The 25180-nt window shown below is 41.5% G+C and overlaps 1 protein-coding gene across 1 annotated transcript; it reads left to right on the plus strand.

Annotated features, from left to right (window-relative positions):
• Positions 1-4349: 4349 nt before the first annotated feature.
• On the plus strand, positions 4350-10847 carry DSEL (dermatan sulfate epimerase like). The gene is made up of 2 exons (XM_075533049.1): positions 4350-4664; positions 5432-10847. The coding sequence occupies exon 2, from the start codon at positions 6331-6333 to the stop codon at positions 9967-9969; it is 3639 nt and encodes a 1212-aa protein (XP_075389164.1). The 5' UTR covers positions 4350-4664; positions 5432-6330; the 3' UTR covers positions 9970-10847.
• Positions 10848-25180: the final 14333 nt, after the last annotated feature.

The raw sequence follows: 25180 nt of genomic DNA on the forward strand, positions 1-25180 counted from the left end.
AGTTCCCTCTTCCAGGGAGAAAGATGGGGTTTTCTACTGCTGTAAAGAGTTACTGTCTTGGACACCCACAGGGATAGATCTATATCGACTTGACAGTGAGTTTAGTTTATACTAAATTTTTTTGATGAGATGCATTGACACAATAATAGGTTCAAGGATAACAATTGTGAGGATGAGGCAGGAGCTGGCAGTGTCTCATGCTATTTATTGTACATTCTATTTGTTGCTATGATTGAGAGCCAATTTGATGGCACCTAACAACAACATAGCGTAGTAATAGACATTGGAGACTTCAGATTTCAGTCCAGAGCCATTGTGTGATGAATGTTTCTTTAACTGCTTGTACTTTCTCTTTCCACAAGGTGATGTTGTGCTTACCTTTTGTCTTTAGGTTAAGAACTCAAATTTCCCTATCTTAAAATATAAATGTGTGGCAGAAATTCTCCCTAAAATATTTCCTAAGTTCCCAGTCTGAGATGTCACTTGAATTAAGTCATTCTTAGACATAGCTTCAACTGAGGGCTGTGGGGTACCAGATTTCTCATTAGCTGAAAATGAACTTCTGGCTGTTAGAAACTCACTACATCCTAGATAGTCTCAATCTTTCCTTTTCTTCTACAAAAGATGATAGTTCATGTGGCAGTCACATCATCTCTTGTCAATCTGAGTGAAGGGGTGGAGTCTAGACTGTAAATCATGTCATAGCCAATGATGCCTCTGTGTACCCAAGGCCTTCTCATGTTTCTCATTCTGTTGACAAGCCATACGAAGCTATGTTGATGGCAGCCAGGACTCTAAGGGTGGAGGAGCCACACTGTGGGCTGCAGCAGTGCTGAGATGCTACCACAAGACTTTTCACCCACTGGCCTGTGCTCTTCCTGCTTTCAGCCTTATTGCATGTGTTTTATTGATCCACTGGCACTTGGTGCTTGCTCTCAAGTTTAAGGACATTAACGGCTGTGACTGGTTAGAGACAGTCACCAGGTTTAAAACTAAAGTTTACATGGGCTAATATCAGACTTATGGACTAATATCAGACTTATGGGCTAATATCGAACATGCGGAATTTATTTGGACTGGACCAGGATGTTTTCTTAATATACAATTACTCTTGGATATAAAACTCTGTTATACACATAGAAGTGTCTCTGGATTTGTTGCTCTAGTCACCCCAGACTAAAAAAGTTCATTTTCAACATCCAGCACCTATTTTCTCAGCACAATGTTTCAGGCTCTGGTATAAGTGTTGAGGAATTTTTCAAAAAGGAAAATCAGAAAACAGGGGGGTGAGTGGGTACAGGGAAGGAAGTGTGGGAAGCAAGTTTGGAAGAAGGTGGAGAGGCAGGCCTGAAGAAAGGGGGTGGGGGTGGAAAGGAGATGGTGACCCCTGCCTGGATAGTGATCTTGTTCAGAAAACATTGTCTCTGTGTTAAACGGGGTGCACGATGGAGGGTTAAACAATCTGGATATTTTATGGGTAGATGTTTCTTATAAGTGTTTTGGAATCATTGAGCACAATTTCATATAGATTTAAGATTCTTTTATGTAGAGGGAAATTTTCTAGAGGAAAGGACTATCCACTTGTTCACTTACATGAAAATAAGACATTGTTCCAGGATTCTGAATTGAACTGCTGTTGGTATATGTGTCTCCTGCTACACTCATAAAGGTTTTGAATGCACAATAACATCACATGTAGCTCATCCCTCCTATGGTTGGATGCATTATTTATAACTGAGTCACTTTGTACCATCGTCATGTGTGAAAGGAGCAATAATTGGAGCTATCCATTTTTAGTTCACTGGGAAGAAGACACTCTTCATTTTTCATAATGCCATTTACCTTCTACCCTTTGTGCCAGAGCTCCGATTGCTCAGCTGTGGCCCCTGCTCTCTTTCAACACACTCACATTTCAGATCTCTGAGATGTCTGTTCAAAGTGAATTAACCTGAAAGCTCATCACAGAAATGTGAGAGCTTCGCAGCATCCCTACAGCTTCTGCACAGATGCATGGGGCCAAACTGAAAGGCCACAACGTCTGTAATGGAAGTCATTCATCTGTAAAGTGAAAGTGATCAGATTGATGCTCATAAATTTAAACAAAGGGGGAAAAAAGATCGAATGGAAGGCAAAATATTTGCCTTCTAGATGTTAGGGCCTGACAACCCTAGCATCAGGAGGTATTTTGAAACCACTGAATGAAATACCACCCCTCTCCACACACATACACATTTTATTCTCAAAAAGTCTCTATGTTTTTTCTTGACAAACTGCATTAGCGTGTTCACAAACATTAATCCCTAGCAGTTCTCAAATTTATTTCTTTAGAAAATCGAGGAAGAGCTGCATTTTGCCTCCTCTGAGGTAGTGGCTACACACTGAACTGCAACCCGCAGGATCAGCGGTTCGACATCACCAGCTGCTCTGTAGGAGAAAGAAATGGCTTTTTACTCCCATAAACAGTTACAGTCCCAAACACTCACAGAGCAGTTCTACGCTGCCCTACAGGGCTGCTGAGTTGGAATCACCTTGATGACAGTAAGCTTGCCACCTGCCTCACTCCACTCCACCCTTACCAAGTATAGTAGGGTACATGTTGGGCTGCTTAATGTACGGTCAGCAGTTTGAAAGATGAGGTTTTCTAATCCAATAAACAGTGACAGTCTCAGAAACCCCAAAGGGGCAGTTCTCCCGTCAGACAAGGTTGTTAGAATTGACTTGATAACAATGAGATTGCTTTTTATTGGTTCACTCAGTTCTCTCACACACACAAAGGAGGCTGGAGGTCAAAGTCCATGTTTCCCCTTGTGAACTACATAGGGGAGCAATCCAGGAGTGAATAGACAATTTGTCTTGGGAGTAGCTTGGATTGGGAATGAACCTTACTGGCGGACACAGTGCTGTAATGTGTGCACAGGTGCTCAAGTTTCAACTCGTTTCAAACACAGATACAGTACTTATTGAGGGCACTGCATGACTAATTACTCACAGCTTTGAATGAGTTTTGACTACAGGAATGGAATCAGGCAAGAGGAATAAGCAGAAAATAAGTTATCTAAGGGGCTGATTGTGGGCATGAGTAATATAGTGCTGAACCAGGAAGGATTTATAGAAGAATGTAAGCGTTTGAACTGAAACTCAGATGATAAGAAAACGTCAACAGTCAGAAACATTTCAACCAGTAAGTGGGTACTTTTGTGAGGGAATGAATGCACTAAGCAAAATTCCCAGAGCATCACAACAAAAGCACCGTTGGCTATTTGGAGTAACGCTAGGTTCTTCTCATGGGAACAAATCCAGATGGAAAGCAGAAGCCAAATTCACCTCCAACTTAGTTGAATTTTATTCTGTTAATAGTAGTCCGTTTTACTTTCAACAGAAACTGACCTAACCAAGGCATTCTGTCTTCTCTTTCTTTTCTTTTTTTTTTTTCTTCCTTTTAAAATGGATTCTTCTGTCCATATTACCAAAATGGGATAGAATGAAAGGTGGCTCTAGCCTATCATTCCTTGCCGAGGAAGGAATTACGCATTTGTGACACTGGATATCTCAGGGTATTTCTATGACTATTTGGGATGGTTGAGGTCAGGCTTTGGATTGGCACCGAAATCCATGGGGCGGAATTGAGAACAGCAAGGTTCAGGGCTGCGGTGGGAATTCCAAGTCTGGAACTGCACACACCGACCCGTCCGGGGGATGGGGCCCAGAGCCTTCTCCCGCCTACCGAAAGCTTCTCCTTGGCTCGGTGAGAACGCGCCCATCTCACTCAACAGCTTCCCACCGCGGGAGCGGGCGTCTGCAGTCAACGAAACCGAGGAGGCTTTTCCTGTTTCCCTCTCTTCAGCATCTGCGCTCCAAGTCCTTTCCACACGTTCCGCGGGGCGTCCGGTTTCCGCTCCCTCCTCGGCCGCGGGGCGCACCGCTAGAGCGTCTTCTCCGCCCACCTCAGCCGAAGTCCCACAGCTCCCTGCCCGCGGGCGGCGGAGATCGGTCTCCTCCGGAGCCGCAGGACTCCCGCTTCGGGACCGAAGGCTGCACCCGAGAGTGTAAGGGCGCTCAGGCTACCAAACTTCCGTCCCTCACACGCCCCGCGCCGCCCGCAGCGCGCACAGCGGCTAGGTCCTAGAGACCCGGGACCCGTCTCAGCGGACTCAAACGGGCACTGGCCCCGCCCTCGCCCCGCCCCACCGCCCGCCGGCGTCGGCTCTGGGACTCGGGGGCCCGCGAGGCCCCGCCCCGCCCCACCCCTCAGTACCTAGCCCCGCCCCCGTCCGCTCGCGTCGGCGTCGCTCGCCCTCTCCGAGCAGCGCGGCCCCGCCCCGGCCCCGCCCCCTCCGGTCCGCGTCGGCGTCTCTCGCCCTCCCCAGGCCGCGCGGCCCGAGCTGGCGGCGAGGAGCGGCGGCGTCGCAGCCAGGGGATGCGGCGTGCGGCTGGAGACGGCGCCTGAGCGCCCGCCTTAGGAGCACCCACCTCCCGCGCCCCTGCGCGGCCCCGAACCGTCTGCGGCGGAGGGGACAGCGGGCTGAGGGGACGGCGCGCGGACCATCCTGAAGCCCGCGGGCCGCCCCCCCCCCCCCAGTCGCAGCAGTTACCTCCAACTCTCCGCCTCTGCCTCAGTGGCGGCCAGCGCCGCGGCGGGGAGATGCGGGCGGGATCTGCCTGAGGTAAGTGGGGACCCCTCTTGCCCCCAGATACCAATCTCCGATCAGAGCAGGGAAGGAGGCGACCTGTTCTTAGGAAACGAAAAAAAATTTTAATTAGAAAATGCAACAGGCGGGGCGGATCTGGAAACTCCCGGCGTTAACGTTTCCCACTGTAGGAAGACTTGTCCAAGACAGAAACTTGCTGCGGTTCTGCATACTCGGAGCCAGAGATGCTGCTCCTTCCACCTGCCTCGGAGCTCCCTCTGGCGGCAGCTCGTGAGGACGCAAAGCGAGGCTACAGGTGAAGGGGAGCCGCCGCTGCTGCCCAGCTGCTCCTTCCAGAGGGTGGTTTCTCCCTTGTGATCCACGACTTACTTGTCTTAGTGGTGCCCCCCCGCAAGGGCAGTGTCTGCCCTCTGAAAGGCAAACCCTCAGCAACATTAAAGAAAAAGTCCCCCCAACTTTTCCTTTGTGAGGGGATATGATAGCCGAAGTCATCCCTCTTAACGTACTTTGAATAAAACCGTTTTTGAATGCTAAAGCCAGCGATGGTTCAAATAGGAGTACTGTCAAGAAAGTAGTTGCTTGTCAGCCACGCACATGCAATGAAATCTTTACGTGAGCATTTAAAATGATAAGGACAATCAAACGTAGATGGTGTTGCATAGCAGGTTTTCATTGAGATTCTCACATTTCTGTCAAATGATTGTTGGGCATTTGAATTTAGACGTTTATGTCTACTCCTATCTGTATCCTCAGAGAATTTCTTTGTTTTGTTTTTCCTCCAGAAAAGAGTGTCATGAAATAAGAACAGAAAAGAGATGTCATTGTTGGTGAAAGGGAAACCTTCTTTCCCATTCGTTGGTTACGTCATGATGAGAAGAGGAGAAATACCTAGATGGCTGAAGAGATTAGGCTTTGACAATTGTACAGACGAAGCTGATAAAAGAATTCATGAAATTGCTTTCTCTGGGTCATAATAGACTGCTGAGTAAGTAAGCCTGGAAAAGGGACATTTTGAAATGGGAGCCGGAGTTTTTTGGTAAATCATGTAGGACTTTATCCACGTGTTGAGGATGTTTTTCTCCCAAAAATGGAAGAAGAAAAAGTTCTCAAAGCCAAAAATGCAAAAAAGTTGCAAGGAACAGCTATTGAGTCTACCCCAAGAATGTTAGCACTTCGTCAACATGGATTAGGGAAACAAATACAAGCATATCTTACCTGTAGGAAGGGTTGCATCACAAGAGATGCTTTCTTGTGGTAGAAATGACTCTTAATTTAGTTTGAGAGTGCTTTTTCCTTCTTTTTTTGTAACCCTGTGTTTTGACTTTTTTTGTTAGGCAAGAGATTTATGTAAAGGAAGTAATGGCTGAATTCATAGTATGTTTGCTTATTGCACTAGTCTTCTGTGTGTTACAGGAAAAAATGAAGATTTCAACATTCTTTTAAGTTTTATTGAAAGCAAAATTCTGTCAAGGACACAAATATTCTATATAAATTTTCTCTTTTTTGGCTACTGTGCTTACTTTTAATGAGCCGTATGTCAGGTTGACTTCACAGCGTAGATGATTTACAATTTTTGTTTTTTATAAGGCCTTAAGTGCATGCTTTGTATTAACCAGATGGAAAACACGTTAAGCACTGTGTTTGACATGTATGCCTAAGGAAAAGAACTCCCTGATGGATCATGGCGTTAATGTTTACAGGACATTTCTTATTTTTAGCATTAGTGATGTTTGGTTTCTCTACTTTTGAGGAATCTGTGAGCAATTACTCTGAATGGGCAGTTTTTACAGATGAAATAGATCAGTTTAAGACACAAAAAGTACAAGATTTCAGACCCATCCAAAAGCCGAAGAAAAGTATACTTCATCCAAGTTTATATTTTGATGCTGGAGAAATTCAAGCAATGCGACAGAAATCTCACACAAGCCATTTGCATCTTTTTAGAGCTATCAGAAGTGCAGTGACAGTTATGCTGTCTAATCCAACATACTACCTACCTCCACCCAAGCATGCTGATTTTGCTGCCAAGTGGAATGAAATTTATGGCAACAATCTGCCTCCTTTAGCATTGTACTGTTTATTATGCCCAGAAGACAAAGTTGCCTTTGAATTTGTCTTGGAATATATGGACAGGATGGTTGGTTACAAGAACTGGCTAGTTGAAAATGCACCAGGGGATGAGGTTCCAATTGGTCATTCCTTAACCGGTTTTGCCACTGCCTTTGACTTTTTATATAACTTATTAGATAATCATCGAAGACAAAAATATCTGGAAAAAATATGGGTTATTACTGAGGAAATGTATGAGTATTCTAAGGTCCGTTCTTGGGGCAAACAACTTCTCCATAACCACCAAGCTACTAATATGATAGCATTACTCACTGGGGCTTTGGTGACGGGGACAGATAAAGGATCCAAGGCAAATATGTGGAAACAGATTGTAGTAGATGTAATGGAAAAGACAATGTTTCTGTTGAATCATGTCGTTGATGGTTCTTTGGACGAAGGTGTGGCCTATGGAAGCTACACGTCTAAATCAGTCACGCAATATGTTTTTCTGGCCCAGCGCCATTTTAACATCAACAACCTAGATAACAACTGGTTAAAAATGCACTTTTGGTTCTATTATGCCACCCTTTTACCAGGCTTCCAAAGAACTGTAGGAATAGCAGATTCCAATTATAATTGGTTTTATGGTCCAGAAAGCCAGTTAGTTTTCTTGGATAAATTCATCTTAAAAAATGGGGCTGGAAACTGGTTGGCCCAGCAAATTCGAAAGCACCGACCTAAAGATGGACCGATGGTTCCTTCCACTGCCCAAAGATGGAGTACTCTTCATACTGAATACATTTGGTATGATCCCCAGCTAACCCCACAGCCTCCTGCTGAATATGGTACTGCAAAAATGCACACATTCCCCAACTGGGGTGTTGTTACTTATGGGGCTGGGTTGCCAAATACACAGGCCAATACCTTTGTGTCTTTTAAATCTGGAAAGCTGGGAGGGCGAGCTGTCTATGACATAGTTCACTATCAACCATACTCCTGGATTGATGGCTGGAGAAGCTTTAACCCAGGACATGAACATCCAGATCAGAACTCATTTACTTTTGCCCCAAATGGGCAAGTCTTTGTTTCTGAAGCTCTCTATGGACCCAAGTTGAGTCATCTTAACAATGTGTTAGTGTTTGCTCCATCACCCTCAAGCCAGTGTAACAAACCTTGGGAAGGCCAGCTAGGAGAGTGTGCACAGTGGCTTCGATGGACTAGTGAAGAGGTTGGTGACACAGCTGGGGAAATCATCACAGCCTCTCAGCACGGGGAAATGATGTTTGTGAGTGGAGAAGCAGTGTCAGCGTACTCTTCAGCAATGAAACTGAAAAGTGTCTATCGTGCTTTGCTTCTCTTAAATTCTCAAACTTTGCTGGTTGTTGATCACATTGAGAAACAAGAGGATTCCCCGATAAATTCTGTCAGTGCCTTCTTTCATAACCTGGATATTGATTTTAAATATATACCATATAGGTTCATGAACAGGTATAATGGCGCTATGATGGATGTGTGGGATGCGCACTACAAAATGTTTTGGTTTGATCACCGTGGTCATAGTCCCATAGCTAGTATCCAGGAAGCAGAACAAGCTGCTGAATTTAAGAAACGGTGGACTCAGTTTGTTAATGTTACATTTCCAATGGAATCCACAATCATGAGGATTGCATATATTTTTTATGGGCCATATGTCAATGTTTCCAGCTGCAAGTTTATGGACAATTCCAAATCTGGACTTCAGATTTCTCTCAATGTCAATCATACTGAACATGTTGTTTCCATTGTCACTGACTACCATAATTTGAAGACAAGGTTCAATTACCTGGGATTTGGTGGCTATGCTACTGTGACTGATCAGGGCCAGATCACTCGATTTGGATTGGGCACACAAGCAATATTAATGCCCATAAGACATGATAGAGTTATTTTCCCCTTTGGATTTAAATTTAATATAGCAGTTGGATTCATTTTGTGCATTAGTCTTGTGATTTTAGCTTTTCAGTGGCAGTTTTACATTTCTTTTAGAAAGCTGATGCGGTGGATACTAATACTTGTTATTGCCTTGTGGTTTATTGAACTGCTGGATGTGTGGAGTACTTGCACTCAGCCCATCTGCGCAAAGTGGACAAGGACAGAAGCGAAAACGAGCAAGAAAGCCTTGTCATCTGAAGAGCACCTTGCCAGTCTTCCCAGTGTTGTCATTACCTCACTTCCTGGTTCAGGAGCTGAAATTCTCAAACAGCTTTTTTTCAACAGTAGTGATTTTCTGTACATCAAAGTTCCTACAACCTACATTAATATTCCCGAAACAGAGTTTGAAGTCAGCTCTTTTGTAGATGCCTGTGAATGGAAGGTGTCAGATATCCACAGTGATCGTTTTCGTTTGCTTCGAGGCTGGTTGCAATCCTTAGCCCAAGACACAAAACTACATTTACAAAACATCCATCTGCATGAACCCAGTAGGAGTAAAATGGCCCAATATTTCACAACAAATAAAGATAAAAAAAGAAAATCGAAAAAGAGAGAGTCTTTGCAGGATCAAAGAAGTAAAATGAAAGGCACCTTTGAAAGAGATGCGGAATACATTAGGGCTCTGAGGAGACACTTGGTCTATTACCCAAGTGCACGGCCTGTCCTCAGTTTAAGCAGTGGGAGTTGGACGTTAAAGCTTCCTTTTTTTCAAGAAGTTTTGGGAGCTTCACTGAAGGCATTGTATGTCGTAAGGGACCCTCGGGCTTGGATTTACACAGTGCTGTACAGTAGCAAACCAAGCCTTTACTCTTTGAAAAATGTGCCAGAACACTTAGCTGAACTATTGAAAATAGAAGGTGGTAAAGGCAAATGTAACTTAGATTCTGGATATGCTTTTGAATATGAATCGCTGAGGAAAGAACTCTCAAAACCCCAGTCAAATGCTGTCTCTCTCTTGTCTCATCTCTGGCTAGCAAACACAGCAGCGGCCCTGAGAATAAATACAGATTTGCTGCCTACCAGCTACCAGCTGGTCAAGTTTGAAGATATTGTGCATTTTCCTCAGAAAACCACTGAAAGGATTTTTGCCTTTCTTGGAATTCCTTTGTCTCCTGCTAGTTTAAACCAAATATTGTTTGCCACTTCCACAAACCTTTTTTACCTCTCCTATGAAGGGGAAATATCACCAACTAATATTAATGTTTGGAAACAAAACTTGCCGAGAGAGGAAATTAAAGTGATTGAAAACATCTGCTGGACATTGATGGATCGTCTAGGATATCCAAAGTTTATGGACTAAATGCTGCAGGTCAGCGGAAATTTGCACTAACGCTTTCTCACCCAGTTTCTGGATGTAAATTAGAAGAGTTTGTTTATTCTTGTACTCTGTGTGTGTGTGCGTGTATGTTTGTGTTTTCAATCTGTTACTTGCACAGAGAGATTATTTTAAAAATGGACACCATATTTGGCCTAGCATGATTGATTTTTATCTTATTATCTTTGCTCTTGTTTTGAAAGGTTTTGTTTTTTCCTGCTACAGAGATGTAGATGAAGTTATGTCCTTTGGGTCATGGGAGAGGGAAAGATTTTAGAGTTTTTGTCTAACTCTCCATCTGTAACTGTGCTGTCTTGGGACCTCAAACTGCTAAAAGCCTTGCAGTCGCTGCTTTACCCAAGAGTTTTTGCTTTCAAGGTGGACTCTAAAAGAACCCTGTAATTTTTTTAAAGGCCTTTTAGCACATTTATCTTGCACACATGCAAGAAAAACAATTGTGTTACTCTTTATAATAATTGGTACTGATATCACTGCAGACATCTCAAAAGCTCCTACTCATGAATATAGAATTCCTTCTTTGAAACAAATATGGAAATACAGAACAGATAGACTTTATCAAGGTCAGAGATAGTGACCTTAAAACCTCGTTATTATTGGGGTGGTTTTCTTTTAATAAGAAGTGTGGCTTGGAATAGTTTGGGTACCAAGGGCTGGTAGGTTTTTTTAGATGTGCTGTGTGTTTAAAAGTCTCTCTTTGCCTCCCTGAAGCCACAGCTGTTCATCATCAGACCACTCACTCCCTGTCCTTTCTCTATCAAGCAAAACACTAAGTAGTTACTAATTGCCATACTCCTAGTACTTGTGGGGGATGTTTTTCCCTTGGTGATTAATTTTGCATTAAAGCCTAACACAGATTTAGAATCAATTTTCTTTTTTGTGCAATGATCACTATGACTCAAAGCAGGGCCACTGCTGCCAGATTTTTAGACAGAAAACAGAATTGGACAACTGCCTGGCTATCTCCCATCCTTTTGAATGAGTTTACAGACAGACTGCCAGTGTCTGGAAAAGTTGAAGGCAAATGGGAGATGATGTCAGAGGCATCTCTTTCCTTTGCCATCTGCATCTTATAAATGGAGTTGTCATAAAATGTTGTTTGTTTTATTTTGGTAGGCTGGGAAATGAAAATGCTATACCATTATAAGCCAGTAGAGTAATTACAATACATTGGATGGATGAAAACTATTAGTGTCAAAACTTGATGAAAATCTCTGTACATATTGTCTTTTTCCTGATGCTTCAAACTGTAGTTCCCACAAGCTCCCTTAACACTTGGGAATCTGCCATTCTGACCTAGATAAAAGTGCTTCTTGCTCAGTATGTTATTATGTCAAAATGTGCCTCCAGAGTGATGAAGTGGTGAATGTTACATTCCAGTGAAGCCTAACGTGGTTGTCATTTTTCATCCACTGTACTGCGACTTTGGACTGTCTCTGCCCCTAATATTTCCTCCCTTTCCATAATTTTGCTTTCCCTCTTATGTCACAAAGAATAAAAATCATATTGTATGGGTGGAGAGGGCACTGAATACCTGGATATATGCTGTATGCTGAAGGAAGATCGTTCTATCTAAATCAAGGTTATCAATAAGCATGCAAAATTGCTACCTGGATGATAGCACTATTTCAACTATGGGTCAGAATCTCATTGTTTGCTTTCAGGTCCCAGAATGTGTCTTGAGCCATATCAAACAAAAAATCAAAACTGGGTGAGCAGTAAAAAGAGGCTTGATCAAGGTGTGAATGATAGTTGCGTGCATATGATTAGAAAAAAAGCTCCCCACTGACTTTAACAGTTTGCAGAAATGTGCCTGCAAATTCTGGGTGGGTATGTGGAGGAATTAATGAAGAAAAATATGGGGAGAAAGGACGCATTCTAAGAATGACTATGTAAATGAGTAAAATATGATAGTGATAGCAAAAAAAGAGCAATTGTACAATTGGTGTGACTGAAATACGGAATGCTATATATGTATTAAGTCCCAACTGATTATAAAAAGAAGTATGAACTTTTTAAAAAAGAAAGACGCAAGAGGAAAAACCTGCCAAGGTAAACCCAGCTACATTAGTAAACTGTTGAAGGTGATTTGAAGTTGTAAAAAAAAGAAAAGGTGGTTTCACAGTACATCTTTTCACTCTCACCCAGCAGAGTTGAACAGCTCCAGGGGAAATTTTCAGATATCTCCCTTCCTGCTTGGTTGATAATAAAATAGTAAGGTGGCCATGGAAGAAGACTGTGCTACCTGATGATTCTCCGGACCCCACCCTCTTGATTTATATGCTGCATGGTTTTTAATTTAGTGTTTCCTTAGTACCTTCCTATGTTTTCAGGATGGTCTCCTAGGAGAAATTCAAATGAAGATTCATACATTTTTGTTCTGAAAATGGTTAAAAGGGATTCTCACTCATATCTGACATGTAAAAGTAATGCTTATAAAATGACCTGTTTGTACAATCTCTCTTCACTCACTACCCAAGTATTAGGTCATATTGAGTTTAAAAGCTTTTGTTAAAGCAATAGCATCTAAATCTTGAGTTTTGAAAGTATATGTCAATTTACTTACTAAATCAACACAAATGTGATTATGATCTGGTGTTTTAAAGTTTCAAACTGCAATTGTATATACTTTTAAGGTAAGAAAGAAGGGCCATATCTAGACTTGAAGTTTCTGAAATGAGACATTCTGAAGATAGGAAATACAAAATTTTGTTCAGGAGAAGGAAGATGTAAATCTATATTCTTCATAAAATCTAAGGAGTCTCATAAGATGAAACAAAGGGTATGTCCAGGTATCAAAATATTAAATTGTTTTACTCAATTTTTTAGAAGAGTTAATACAAGAGGGTTCCCAAAAGTACATGGAAAAGAAGAATTAAAAGGTAGTAAAAAGTTGTTATCCTTTTGAAACCCCCTTGATAAGTCAGGTAAAGGTGGGGTAAGAGGGCAGTGGTGGTTCAGTGGTAGTTTCTTGCCTTCTACATAGGAGTCTGGGGTTGTGCTACGTACAATTAAAGCTGCTGTCATTGAAGGCTTACATGTTGCTTTGATGCTGAACAGGTTTCAATGATGCTACATACACCAGTGAAAGCCCTACAGATCACAATGGTCAAATCTGCAAGCCATCGGGGCCTCAGATTTACAGCACAGTAACTATTGCTCTTGATGTCAGCTTCATAATAGACTCCACAGGACTGGCAGAAGAATTGCCTCATCACCTGCAAGTGTATTCAGAGAAATCTCCCCTCACCTTGCAACATGCCATGCACATGCAGACTATCATTTCTTAAGAACTTTCTGGAAATTTTACCCTTCTTCTTTGCCAGTGTGTTTGGGTTGCCATTGATCAGCATAAAGTATTGATCAACACTTTAAAATCATAAGCTATTGCAGAGAGAAAAGACAGAGGTAAAAGCACCTAAAATTCTAACATATTTCAGGAAACTTAATAGTTGAAGTATTTACTGCCTACCTAGTGGCCATAATATGTTTATTAGATCTAGAATATGTACTAATGTACTTTTATTTTTCCAAACTACTGACTGAAAAAATACCATTTATTTTGGCAAGAAAATTATCCAGAGTTTAAGACCAAAACATCTGACTTTTTGTACAAAGGTAGATAGGAACTTCAAACAATAGATTCTAATCCTTGAGGTACAATTTACTTTGTTTTCAGTTGTATTTAGTAACAGTTGTGTATATGTTTGTTTTTAATCACCAAAAAGTTCCAATAGAGCTTCTAAATCATGTTTTGTTGCATTTCGTTTTGTTTTTTCTCTCTCACATTTTATCAAGTTAATATAAATAACAGATTGAACAGCATATACTAGTTTACTAGAATCAAGCCAAACCAAAAAGCCTACCATTCGATTCTGTCTCACACTGACGCTATAAGACAGAATGGAGCTGCCCCTTTGGTTTTCAAAGACAGTAAATTTGTACAGGAGCAGAAGGCCCCAGCTGCCTCCAGTGGAGCTGATGTAGATATAGGCTGCTTGCCTTGGCATTAGTAGCTCAGCACCTAACCCAGGGTGCCGCAAATTGTTTTAAATGTATATATCATTAGTCATCATCATCTAGTTTACTGGATCTGTACATAGAAGTCCCTGGGTGGTGTGGTTTGTGTTTTGACTACTAACTGGGACCTATTCAGCAGTGCTGCAGATTAAAGGCCTGATTGTTTGTTTCTGTAAAGATCATATATAACAAAGTTCTACTCAACACATAGGGTTGCCATGATTCGAAATCAAGAGTAGTGTGTTCGTTTTTGTGAAATATAAATATGATTCATATGACTTAAAACAGGACTGCTGATAGCATACTGGATTGCATGTTGGGCTGAAAACCATAAGATCAGCAGTATAAACCCACCAGCTGCTGTGTGGGATAAAGATGCGACTTTCTGCTCCCCTAAAGATTTATAGTCTTAGAATAGTGTCTGTGAACTTATCTCAAAACAAACAGCCACTTAAGTGAGGCATCTGCTAAATTCATACAGAAGGAGCACATGTGATCCAATGATTGTAAATAATAAAATCCAATACCAGAGAAGTGAACTGTGTTAGCACTTACATTCTGAGCACTGGGTTTGCAGAAGGCTATGGATGACAGTGAAAGCCCAAAATCCACTTGTAGGTTCCCACACAGGTTAAGCCTCCATTTAACTTGCTCATGCTATTGACTAGAGAAGTGAATACTCTTGCCCTCAGACAGAGAATATTGGAAAGTAGGATCCTGAAGATAGAGTTAGGATAAAATGTAACATTTTGTTTCCCTTTTTACCCATTTTTAATTTGTTCTCATTTCCAGGCCACTTTCTTTTGGATTGAGATTTTTCCGTGTTTTATTTTGTTGTCAGTATTAGCGATTATTTTGTATGATTTTCTTTAAATGAATTCCAATATAGGTAATCATAGAGAAAGTAACTAGATTAATTGTTCCTTAAGATAATGGGAAAGGAGGTTGGTGGGGAATTATTATTATAATGAATAATGATACAAGAATGAAGGTAATGTTCTAAAATTATTTTGATAATCACACAACTCTTTAATATATTTAAAACATGGAATTTTGTCATACATAAATTATATGCCAATATAATTGGGGGGTATTTACAATCTCAGAAACAACCAGGGCAGTTCTACCTTGTCCTATAGTGTTGCTGTGAGTCGGAATCAACTTGATGGCAATGAGTTATGATTTAAAACAATAAACTACATACAGCTAAAGTCAGCTGCCTATGTTTGGAATAACTTTGTCACATCTCTTTTCTTTGGTTCTCTGTAAAGCCATGAGGATTTCCCCAGGGATGAAAAGGCAGAGATTGGGAAATGTGAGACACAGCATGTACTGACAGTAAACTCCACTATTTCAGTCATTAAGTTTGCAATATGTCCGCAGTGCTGGGTAAGGCTGACTTCTCCCCCTGAGTAAATTTCCAGTCCTTTCTTATCTTGAAAACAATCAATTTCATTATTCATATGCATCATTTCACCTTTTTAAATAGCAAGAATGAAAGGTGAAATGCCATACACTTCTTGGGTCTTATTTGAGGAGAGGATCTTACTTGGGACCTACCAAATAGGTAATAAACAAAATTGGGGGAGGAAGACTATTCTTTTCACCCTTTGGAAGGGAGAATGTTATAGCAAGAATTCATCACATAATAGAATGTGTTTTATATTGAGACATACCTTATTACAATACCCTGAACCACAACCAAACAAAACCAATGACCATTGAGTTGACTCCAACTCAGACCAACCTCGTGTGTCAGAGTAGAGTTGCACCCCATGGGTTTGAATGGCTGATTTTTCACAAGTAGATTGTTAGCCCTTTCTTCTGGGTCCAGTGAGCAGATGAGTTCCTTTACTTTTTGCATCTTCTAAGACCACTTCAACTCTCTTCTTCAATCCATCAAGGGATATCATTGCTGATATCTGATGGAACTTGGCTACAAGCAGCGAATAGCAGAAATATGTTTATTTGTGTTTCATTGACTATGCAAAGGCATTCAACTGTGTGAACCATCATAAAGTATGACTATCCTTGAGAAGAATGTGAATTCCAGAACACTTCATTGTGTTCATTTGTAATTATACATGGACCTAGAGGCAGTTGTGTAAACAGAGCATGGTTTAAAATCAGGAAAGCCGTGCATCAATGTTGCCTATTTTTACCTTATTTGCATGCATCCACATTTGACAGAATTCATTTTAATAAGGAATCTAAAGTTTTCTCTAAAATGAATAGACTGTACTGGTGGATAACTCACAGCTTTGCTTGGAAATCGTTCTCATGACCTTGCTTAATTTGACAGAAATTTCCATGGTCATGTTTACAATAATTTTATATATTATAACTTTATACATGGAATCTCTGGATCAGCTAGCCCTGCCTACAAAACCCCAGCTCAGTATAACTACCAGCTCTGAGGTCTTTTGGCATGGTTCTTAGTTCTTCAATCTCCATCTCCCCATCCATGAAACTCCCTTAGGGTTGATGCATGGATTAAATTTAAAAATTTATGAAAATGAATAGAACAGTACTTATTTTCTCTCTATGATCACCTCTAGCCTCATTAACGAAGGAGATGTTTTCTTTGGATTTATTATTGTTATGTCCAAACAGCAGGCATACCCACACATTAGGTTATGGTCTATTTTGCTAATGAGAACACCAAAACACCACACCCACTGTCCTCATGATTCCAACTTATAGAACAGAGTAGAACTGCTCCACGGGTTTTTTTTGAGTTTACAAATCTCTATGGAAGCTGATTTTTCCCACAGAATTGATAGGCTTAAACTGCTGACATTTTGATTAGCATCTGACTGCTTTAACCATTGTGTCATCAGGAATGACATTCCCAATGAAAAATATATTAAAAATTTTTTTGAATAATTTGAACATAAATATATATAGTTAAGTGATATAGACTAAACAGTCAAATATTTATTTTAAAATTTCATATATAAACTTGGTTACACACAAAAAATCCATTATGCTATTAATATTAATTTAGAAACAGCTTTATAATGTTCATTTTCTAAGAATGATTTATTTAAGCATTTATTTACTTCAACTTGAATGTCTTTATCATTTCTGGATCATGTTTCTACTTTTTAAGCATATTTACTCCTGAATTTTGAGATATCAAATTTTAAAACCTAAGTATGATGCTGTTACTTAAATTCTATATTATGAACCACAGTTGACTCAATGAGAGTGAGCTTGGTAGCGATATTGTGAACACCACTTGCACAACAGTATAATAGCTTTATATTCTTACCTTCATTTTTTGATATATATTTATTATATGTAATATAACCATCATATTTTACCTATTTTGATTTTCACTTGTTTTGAAGTTCATATATAAAAGTTGAGCATGTCACCATGGGTGACAGTACACCAGTGACTTTGATGGAAATAATGGAAACCAATCATTTGGTGATGGTTATCATTAGCTGCATTGATCCAGTTCCACTTCTGAGCAACCCTATTATGTAGATGAAAGAAACATTGTCTAGTCCTGAGCTGTCTCAATTGCTATGTTTAAGCTCATTGTTGCAGTCACTAGGCCGCTATCTTTTTAAGAAATTTCCAAATGCCTTAGGCTACATTTTCTAGGGAAGCAAAATCAATGATCTGTCTATATTTCTATCTAGCCAGAAAATGGCTGACAGAGAAGTGGGTTAAGGTAAAGTCCAGGTAAGTTACAAGTTCCATGGCTCAAATGTTAAGCTGGAGACTTCTGCCAGGTGGGTCACCACAGAGGTGGATGAATTCAAGGTCAGAAGGTCAGATGACAGGCTTCTGACAAGTCCCTGGTGTCAGCAGGCAACACCACAGAACATTGGCTCAAGTCCAAAGAACCAGAGGTCAATGAACTGGATGTAGGTTCCATATCCAGAAAAATGTAGCAACTTTCCTACATCTTTCTATGTTGGAAGAAGGCCACACTCCCTAGGAAACTTCCTTTGACTTTTGTTCGGGCTGTGACGACTATGGATGTTTCATTCCACCTTAATCTTATCTCATTATGGAGCCTTACAACTGATTAGAGTTCTTGCATTGTTTTAGGTCAGAATATGAGGAATTACTAGGTGCTAATTGCTAAACCAATAAGAATTCTAGCCTAGCGGAGTTGACACAAAATCATAACTGTCACAGCAAATATGTCCCTAAGAGAATGGTATTACCTGATAAATTGCCCAAAGTATATAAGATGAAGTCTTATCACCCTGCCTTCTAAAAAGCATTCTAGCTCCTTCCAACTTCTTTCAAGACATATTTACTTGTTCTTTTGACTCACACTGCTATTGAGTTTATTCTGGCTCAGGGACCCTATGGGACAGGGTAAAACTGCTCCTGCGGGTTTCCAAGACTGTGCTTCTACAGGTGTAGACAGCTTCATCATTCTGCCATGGAGGGGCTGGTGGTTTCAAATTGTTGACTTTGTGGTTAGCAGCCCAGTGTGTAACCATTACAACACCAGAGCACCGTGTTCTTCTGACAGGGTGTATTTAATATTCTTCACCAACACCATCTTCAATTCTGTGATCTTTCTTATACTTTCACCCGATTGAACATGCATATGAGGTGATTAAAAGTACTATGGTTTGGGTCAGGAACATTTTAGTCCTCAAAATGACATATTTGCTTTAACACTTTAAGGGGGTCTGTTGTAGTATATTTATCTTATGCAATATGTTGTTTGATTTCTTGACTGCTGCTTCCATGAACATTGCTTGTGGATCCAAGTAAATTAAATTCTTCCATCTTTTCTATGTTTATGATTGAGAAAATGGTGTGAAGGACGTCCCTGACCTCCTTTGGTTACAGAAGGGAGGACAGCATCTAACTCTGTAAGAGCCCAACGTTGATTCCCACAAGGCAGAGATCAGACATGCCATGCCTTGACCTTCCATCCTTCTTTTGCCTTATTCAGACACTTAACTATTCCTCCCATGGGCTTTATAATCGATTTTCAATAGCCATACAGTATTCATCAACACTACTCAAATATACAGGGGTTTATTAGGTAAGTAATCTACCAGAAGCTTAGAACAGAAAACATTGTGGATACAGCCAATGGTCCTTCTCACTGCCTCTTCTCAGCCAGCAGCCAAGTCTTTAGCAGTCATGACATCTCTTGGCCTCTGGCTATTGGGCCAGTAAGCTCTGGTTACCCTGCCTCACTGCCACTGCAGAGCCTCTGCTACCACTGCTGCATCAAACACCAGATAGGGATCTCATACACTCTCCACTTGTGGCTTTTCTTTTTTTCTCCCCTGATGGTCCTAGGATTTCCCTGTTTCTACTTCCAACAATCTGCTATGCAGATGACAAAATTTTGCTTCCTGAAAGTGAGGAGGACTTGAAGCTCTTGCTGAATCCATCAGAATAGATTACAGTTCAGGGTAAAGGTCAGAATCCTCACAACTGGATCAAACAGTAACATCATGACAAATGGAGAAAAGATTGAAATTTCCAAGTATTTGATTTCTCTTGGATCTACAATCAATGCTCATGGAAGCAGCCATCGTGAGGAAGTTTTGAAAATCAAGGTTATTTTGAGAACTAAGGCACGCCTTACCCAAGCCATGGTATTTCCAATTACTTCATATGCATGTGAAAGTTGGATATTGCATAAGGAAGACCGAAGAAAATTCACGTCAAAAAGACAAATCTGTCGTGGCAGAAAGAAGAATGGCTAGAGTGCTCCTTAGAGACAAGACTTCACCTTAAATACTTCGAACGTATTGTCAGGAGAGACCAGTTCTAGGAGAAGGATGTCATCCTTGGTAAAGAAGAAGGGCAAGCAAATTGGGAAGATGATGGACCAGGGGACCCGCATACTCAGAGCTCTTTAGAACACAGCAGGTTTAGTGTCCAGGTAGACAAGTGGTGGAGTGTGGTGAGTGAAATATCCCTCCGGGACAGCACCCCACCCCCAACCCACGCATTTGTCCTGAGCAGGGGCCTTGGCAATCCAGGACCCGATTCGTGGGACATCTCCGGTCACTAGGCTGCTGCCATCAAGGCAGCGACTAACTATAGCCCCACTCAATCCCCAGACTGGGACCTCGAGCCCAGAGTCACTTGCCTGCCTAGCCGAGACATGTGCAGTGGTCGAGGGACCCCCTACAGTAGCTGCCCACTCGCAGGACCCACTAAGAGAGAAGTTTCTCTTTCCCATGGTTCCCCTCTCCCCACATGGCAGTGATCTGCCCTTGGTCCCGCGTCCCTTCCTCCATTCATCCAAAACCAGAATAACTGACCTGCAGGCCATCAGGGGTTGCCTGGTGACCCCTTTGGGGGGTCCATCCACCCCCCACTGCTGCCTGGGACCTCTCCACCGGCACGCTGTTTGCCTGGCTGCCCACCCCATCAGCTTAGCGCTTGCTCCACTCTGGGCCTGGGTACCAGCACTGAGCACTTCCTGCCGGTATAAGTGGCACCATAGCCCAGCCTTCTACCCCAGACACTGTGTTTCTGCTGGAGCCACTTCAGGCTGGCCTGTGGAGACCTGTAGTGCTACGTCTGCCGGCTGAGGGTGCCCCTTCCAGCGTCGACAGCACCAGGCACAACAGTGGGTGCCCCTGCCTACTGGAACATGAGCGACAGGGTTCTGCACTCTTGCAGGAGTGGCATTGCCTTCCCCAGTGTGCTGAGGGGATTCCAGTGGCACTGAGCTCTGAGTCTGGGCAGAGGACCAGCACCATTGTCCGCAGTTTCTCGCCAGAATCGCTGCGGTCCGATCAGGCTTGGACAATGTTGCTGCAGATCCTGGGCTGCCCACAGGGCTGGCAGATTAAGCAATAAATGTCACCGCCTAGGACACGGCTTTGTGGTCACTGCTGGAGTCATCTGTGTGCTCTAGTCAGTTCTCACTAAGGGGTCCTGTGGGGTCCCTAGTGCCAACTCCTAAGCCTGCCCCAGCTCTTCCTAGCTGGCATAGGAGGCAGGCGCTGTGGTCTGTGCCTCTCAGTACCTGTAGAGGCCCCAGCATAATTCAGCCAGTTCAGGAGGTCTGTCCTTGGGGGGCTGCTCCTGCCTGTGTAGATTCTGCCCACAGGCTCAACTCTACAGGCCTGCAGGGACCTAGGAGAGCTTGCTGATCTGAAGAGCATATTACCCCCCACATAGCCTGGCACCGGAGCCCAGATCAGCACCACGTCCCATGACAGCGAAGCCTTCCCCACCTCCACATTCTGTTAGGCATCACTAGAATTTAGAGGGAAAATAATGGGAAAAACTTATATATGTACATATATACATCTTTTATCTCATGTTGGTTTTTCTCTTCTTTTACTTTCTGTGCTGCCTTTTCTCTCTTCTTTCTCCCTCCTTTTTCATTATTGCTAGTACTTCTCTTCTGCCCCTTTTCTATAGGTTTTCCTTCTATCTCTTTTTTTCTTCTCCTTCCACTTCTACTATTATCACTTCTTTTCTCTCCTCTTTTATAGCTTATCTTTCTTCCTCTCCACTTTTTCTGCCAAAATTTTGTTTAAAATTATTTTTTTATTTTTAACCTTTTAAATTCTTTTTTTATTACTAAACAAAAAAGTGCTGCTAGTGGTATACTGACAAACCAGGTCAAAGCAGCCTGAATGCACTCACTGTGGCTCCAGCTTCCACTAAAGTTGCTGCAACATCTCACCACTGAGGGTCACTAAGTCATTGGGGAACTCTGCCTACACAGCAGTCTGACCCATTCTTATAGTAGGTCATAGGCAGGCTCCTGAAAGAATCCTTAACAGTAACACAGCTAAGGTTACCCTGGCCTCCCAGAAGCATGGGGCCTATGAAAGGATCAAGGAAAAATCAACAGACCAATCACTCCCAACAAAAAAAGGAGAGGCAAAACAGCAGAGCTAACGTCTCTCAGAGAAGAAACAGTTACAGATCTTCCACAGAAGGAAATCTTCAGAAGTCTACTCACAGTAATACAGGAGCTAAGGGAAGCAACCCAGAATAAGGATGCAATGATAGAGGAGATGAAGTCCACAATAAAGGGGATGAAGTCCGCAATAGAGAGGATGAAATCCACCCACCAAAGGGAACTGCAGGAGCTAGCAGAGGAGGTAGCAGAAGCCACACACAAGTTTACAGAATTTACGATTAGACGTGAGGAGGCAGAGAACTGTGTCAGTGATCTTGAGGACACTCAAACACACATAAGCAGTGAGAAAGACAGCCAGGTAGGAAAATTAAAGAAACAGAAGATAGCCTGAAATCAATGACAGAGGCTATGAAGAGGATTAATATTTGAATATTCGGTCTACCGGAGCACAACAAAATGCACAAGTTGACAGCCAAGATAGCAAAGGAATTTCTGGGAGAAAATTTTCCCACCCTAACAAGGGAGAGCCAGACACTCATACAGGAAGCAGAAAGGACGCCAGCTAGACTAAATTCTAAGAAGAATACGCCAAAAATATAATAGTTAAAAATCCAACTTAGAGGAAAAAGAAAAATTTTATTAGCTGGAAGAGAAAAGACATCCACATACAAAGGAGAGCAGGTAAGAATATGCTCAGACCTATCAGCAGATACCACGAAGAGGAGAGAATGGAGCAACATCTTCCAAAAGCTGAAAGAAAAAAATGCCTCCCCCAGAATCCAGTACCCTGACAAGTTCTCCATTAAGATAGATGGTGAAATAAGATTCGGTAAGATAGATGATGAGATTTCCAGGACAAGGAAAGACTCAAAGAATATGCTGCAAGTCACGTGACCTTACGGAAGATACTGGCTAACTCACTATGACCAGTGGATCAACCTCCACCAAGAACAAACAGGAGACCACTATATAGCCCATCTCCATCTAGAAGCCAACATGCCAGCAAAAATTACCAGGTCAACAGGGGCTCAGATGGAAAAGAGGACAAGATGGAAACTCTCCACTCAAACACAGCACACTGATATGAAGTGAGATAGGTAAAGACCCCAAACACAAAACAGGGTATGGCAAATATGAAGCCATAGATATTGATAATATCTCTGAATCCAATGGACTCAATTCGTACATTAAAAGGCTAAGGCTTGAGGACTGGCTCAGAAAACATAATCCATCAATCTGTTGCCTGCAAGAGACACATCTTAGGCGCACAGACAAAAATATGCTAAGAATAAAGGGTTGGCAGAAAGTTTACCAATTGAATGGTAACTCCAAAAAGGCAGGGGTGGCTACCTTAATTTCCGACAAAATGGACCTCAAGATCCACACCATAAAAAGCGACAAAGAGGGATACTACATAATGCTCAAAGGTTCAGTTAAACAGGAAGCACTTAGCATATTGAATATTTATTCTCCCAATAATGGTGCAGTGAACTTCATCAAACTATTAAAAAGAAGAAAAAAGAAATCATGGAATCAACAATTATAGTAGGTGGCATTAACACTCCACTATCAGAAAAAGACAGATCACTGGGAAGGAAGCTCAGCAAAGAGGCCAGAGAGCTAAACAATGTAATTAGGCAACAGGATCTGATAGACATCTATACAGCTTTCCATCCAAAAGCATTATTTTCAAATCCACATGGATCTTTTTCAAGAATAGACCACATGCTGGGACAAAAGTTGAGCCTGAGTAAATTGAAACACATAGATATTATCTAGACATCTTTCTCAGATCACCATGACATAAAGGTGGAGATTAACAAGAGGATGTCCAGAAAAGCAAGGGCAACCAATTAGAGAATGAACAACGATCTCCTGCGACATGATGGTTACAGGCCCAGATCAGAGAGGATATTAGGATGTTTCTAGAAACTAACGAGAACGAGAATACAACTTATCAAAACTTATGGGACACTGCAAAGGTAGTTACCAGAGGTAGCTTGATATCATTAAATGCATTTATGAAAAAAGAAGAAAGGCGTATGACATATACGTTAAGACAAACCCTCCAACAACTAGAACAGAGTCAGCAGAACAACCCATCCAATAGCAAGAGAAAAGAAAAAATAAAATTCAGAGTTAAACCAGTGGGAAGACAAGAGAACAATGCAAAAGATAAATGCAGCTAACAGCTGGTTCTACAAAAGAATTTTAAAAATTGACAGTCCTTTGGCAAAGCTTACAAAGATAGAAAGGAGAAAACATTAATAGGCAGGATATGGGATGAATCAGGGACAATAACAACAGACCACAATGAGATTAAAAGGATAATCGCAAAGTACTATGAAGGTTTATATTCTAATGAATTCAGGAACGTGGAAGACATGGATAAATATTTGGGGAAAAAAAACAGGCTCTCCCTAGATTATCTCAGACAGAGATCAAGAACCTCACAAACCCATAGTGAAAGAATAAATAGAGAGGGTCATCAAAAACCTACTAACAAAAAAGGCTCCAGAATTCACAACAGAATTCTACCAAGCATTCAGGGAAAAGTTGACACCAAACCTCCACAAAGTATTCCATAACATAGAAAAGGATGGCAAACTCCCAAACTCATTTTACAAAGCCAGCATTACTTTGATACCCAAACAGGCAAAGACCCCACCGGTATAGAGAATTACAGACCAATATCTCTAATGAACATAGATACAAAAATCCTTAACAAAATATAGCTTACAGAATACAAAAGTATACAAAACATATCATCCACCACGACCAGGTAGGATTCATCCCAGGGATGCAGGGATGGTTTAACATCCAAAAATCCATCTATAGTATACATCACATCGAGAAGAAAAAGGATAAACACCATATGATAATATCCATAGATTCAGAAAAAGCATTTGACAACATCTAGCCACATTCCTAATCAAGACACTCATGAAGATAGAATTGGAAGTTAAGTTCCTCAAGCTTATACAAGTTGTCTATGAAAGACCAATGGCCATCATCATCGTCAATGGAGAAAAGACAAGAACAATCCCACTGAAAAAGGGTATAAGACAAGGATGCTCCCTGACCCCACTTCTATTCAATATCATTTTAGAGGTTCTGGCTAACAACATAAGACAGCGGAAGGGCATCAAAGGCATCCAAATGGGAGAGGAGGAGTTGAAACTGATGCTATTTGCAGACGACATGATCCTGTACATTGAAAACCCCAAAAACTCCACAGCTGGAGTACTTACAGTGATAGAGGAATATGGAAGAGTAGCAGAATACAAGATCAATATACAGAAGTAGGTAGATTTTCTATACACA

Source organism: Tenrec ecaudatus, chromosome 15 (assembly GCF_050624435.1).
Source record: "Tenrec ecaudatus isolate mTenEca1 chromosome 15, mTenEca1.hap1, whole genome shotgun sequence".
Classification (NCBI taxonomy): domain Eukaryota; kingdom Metazoa; phylum Chordata; class Mammalia; order Afrosoricida; family Tenrecidae; genus Tenrec; species Tenrec ecaudatus.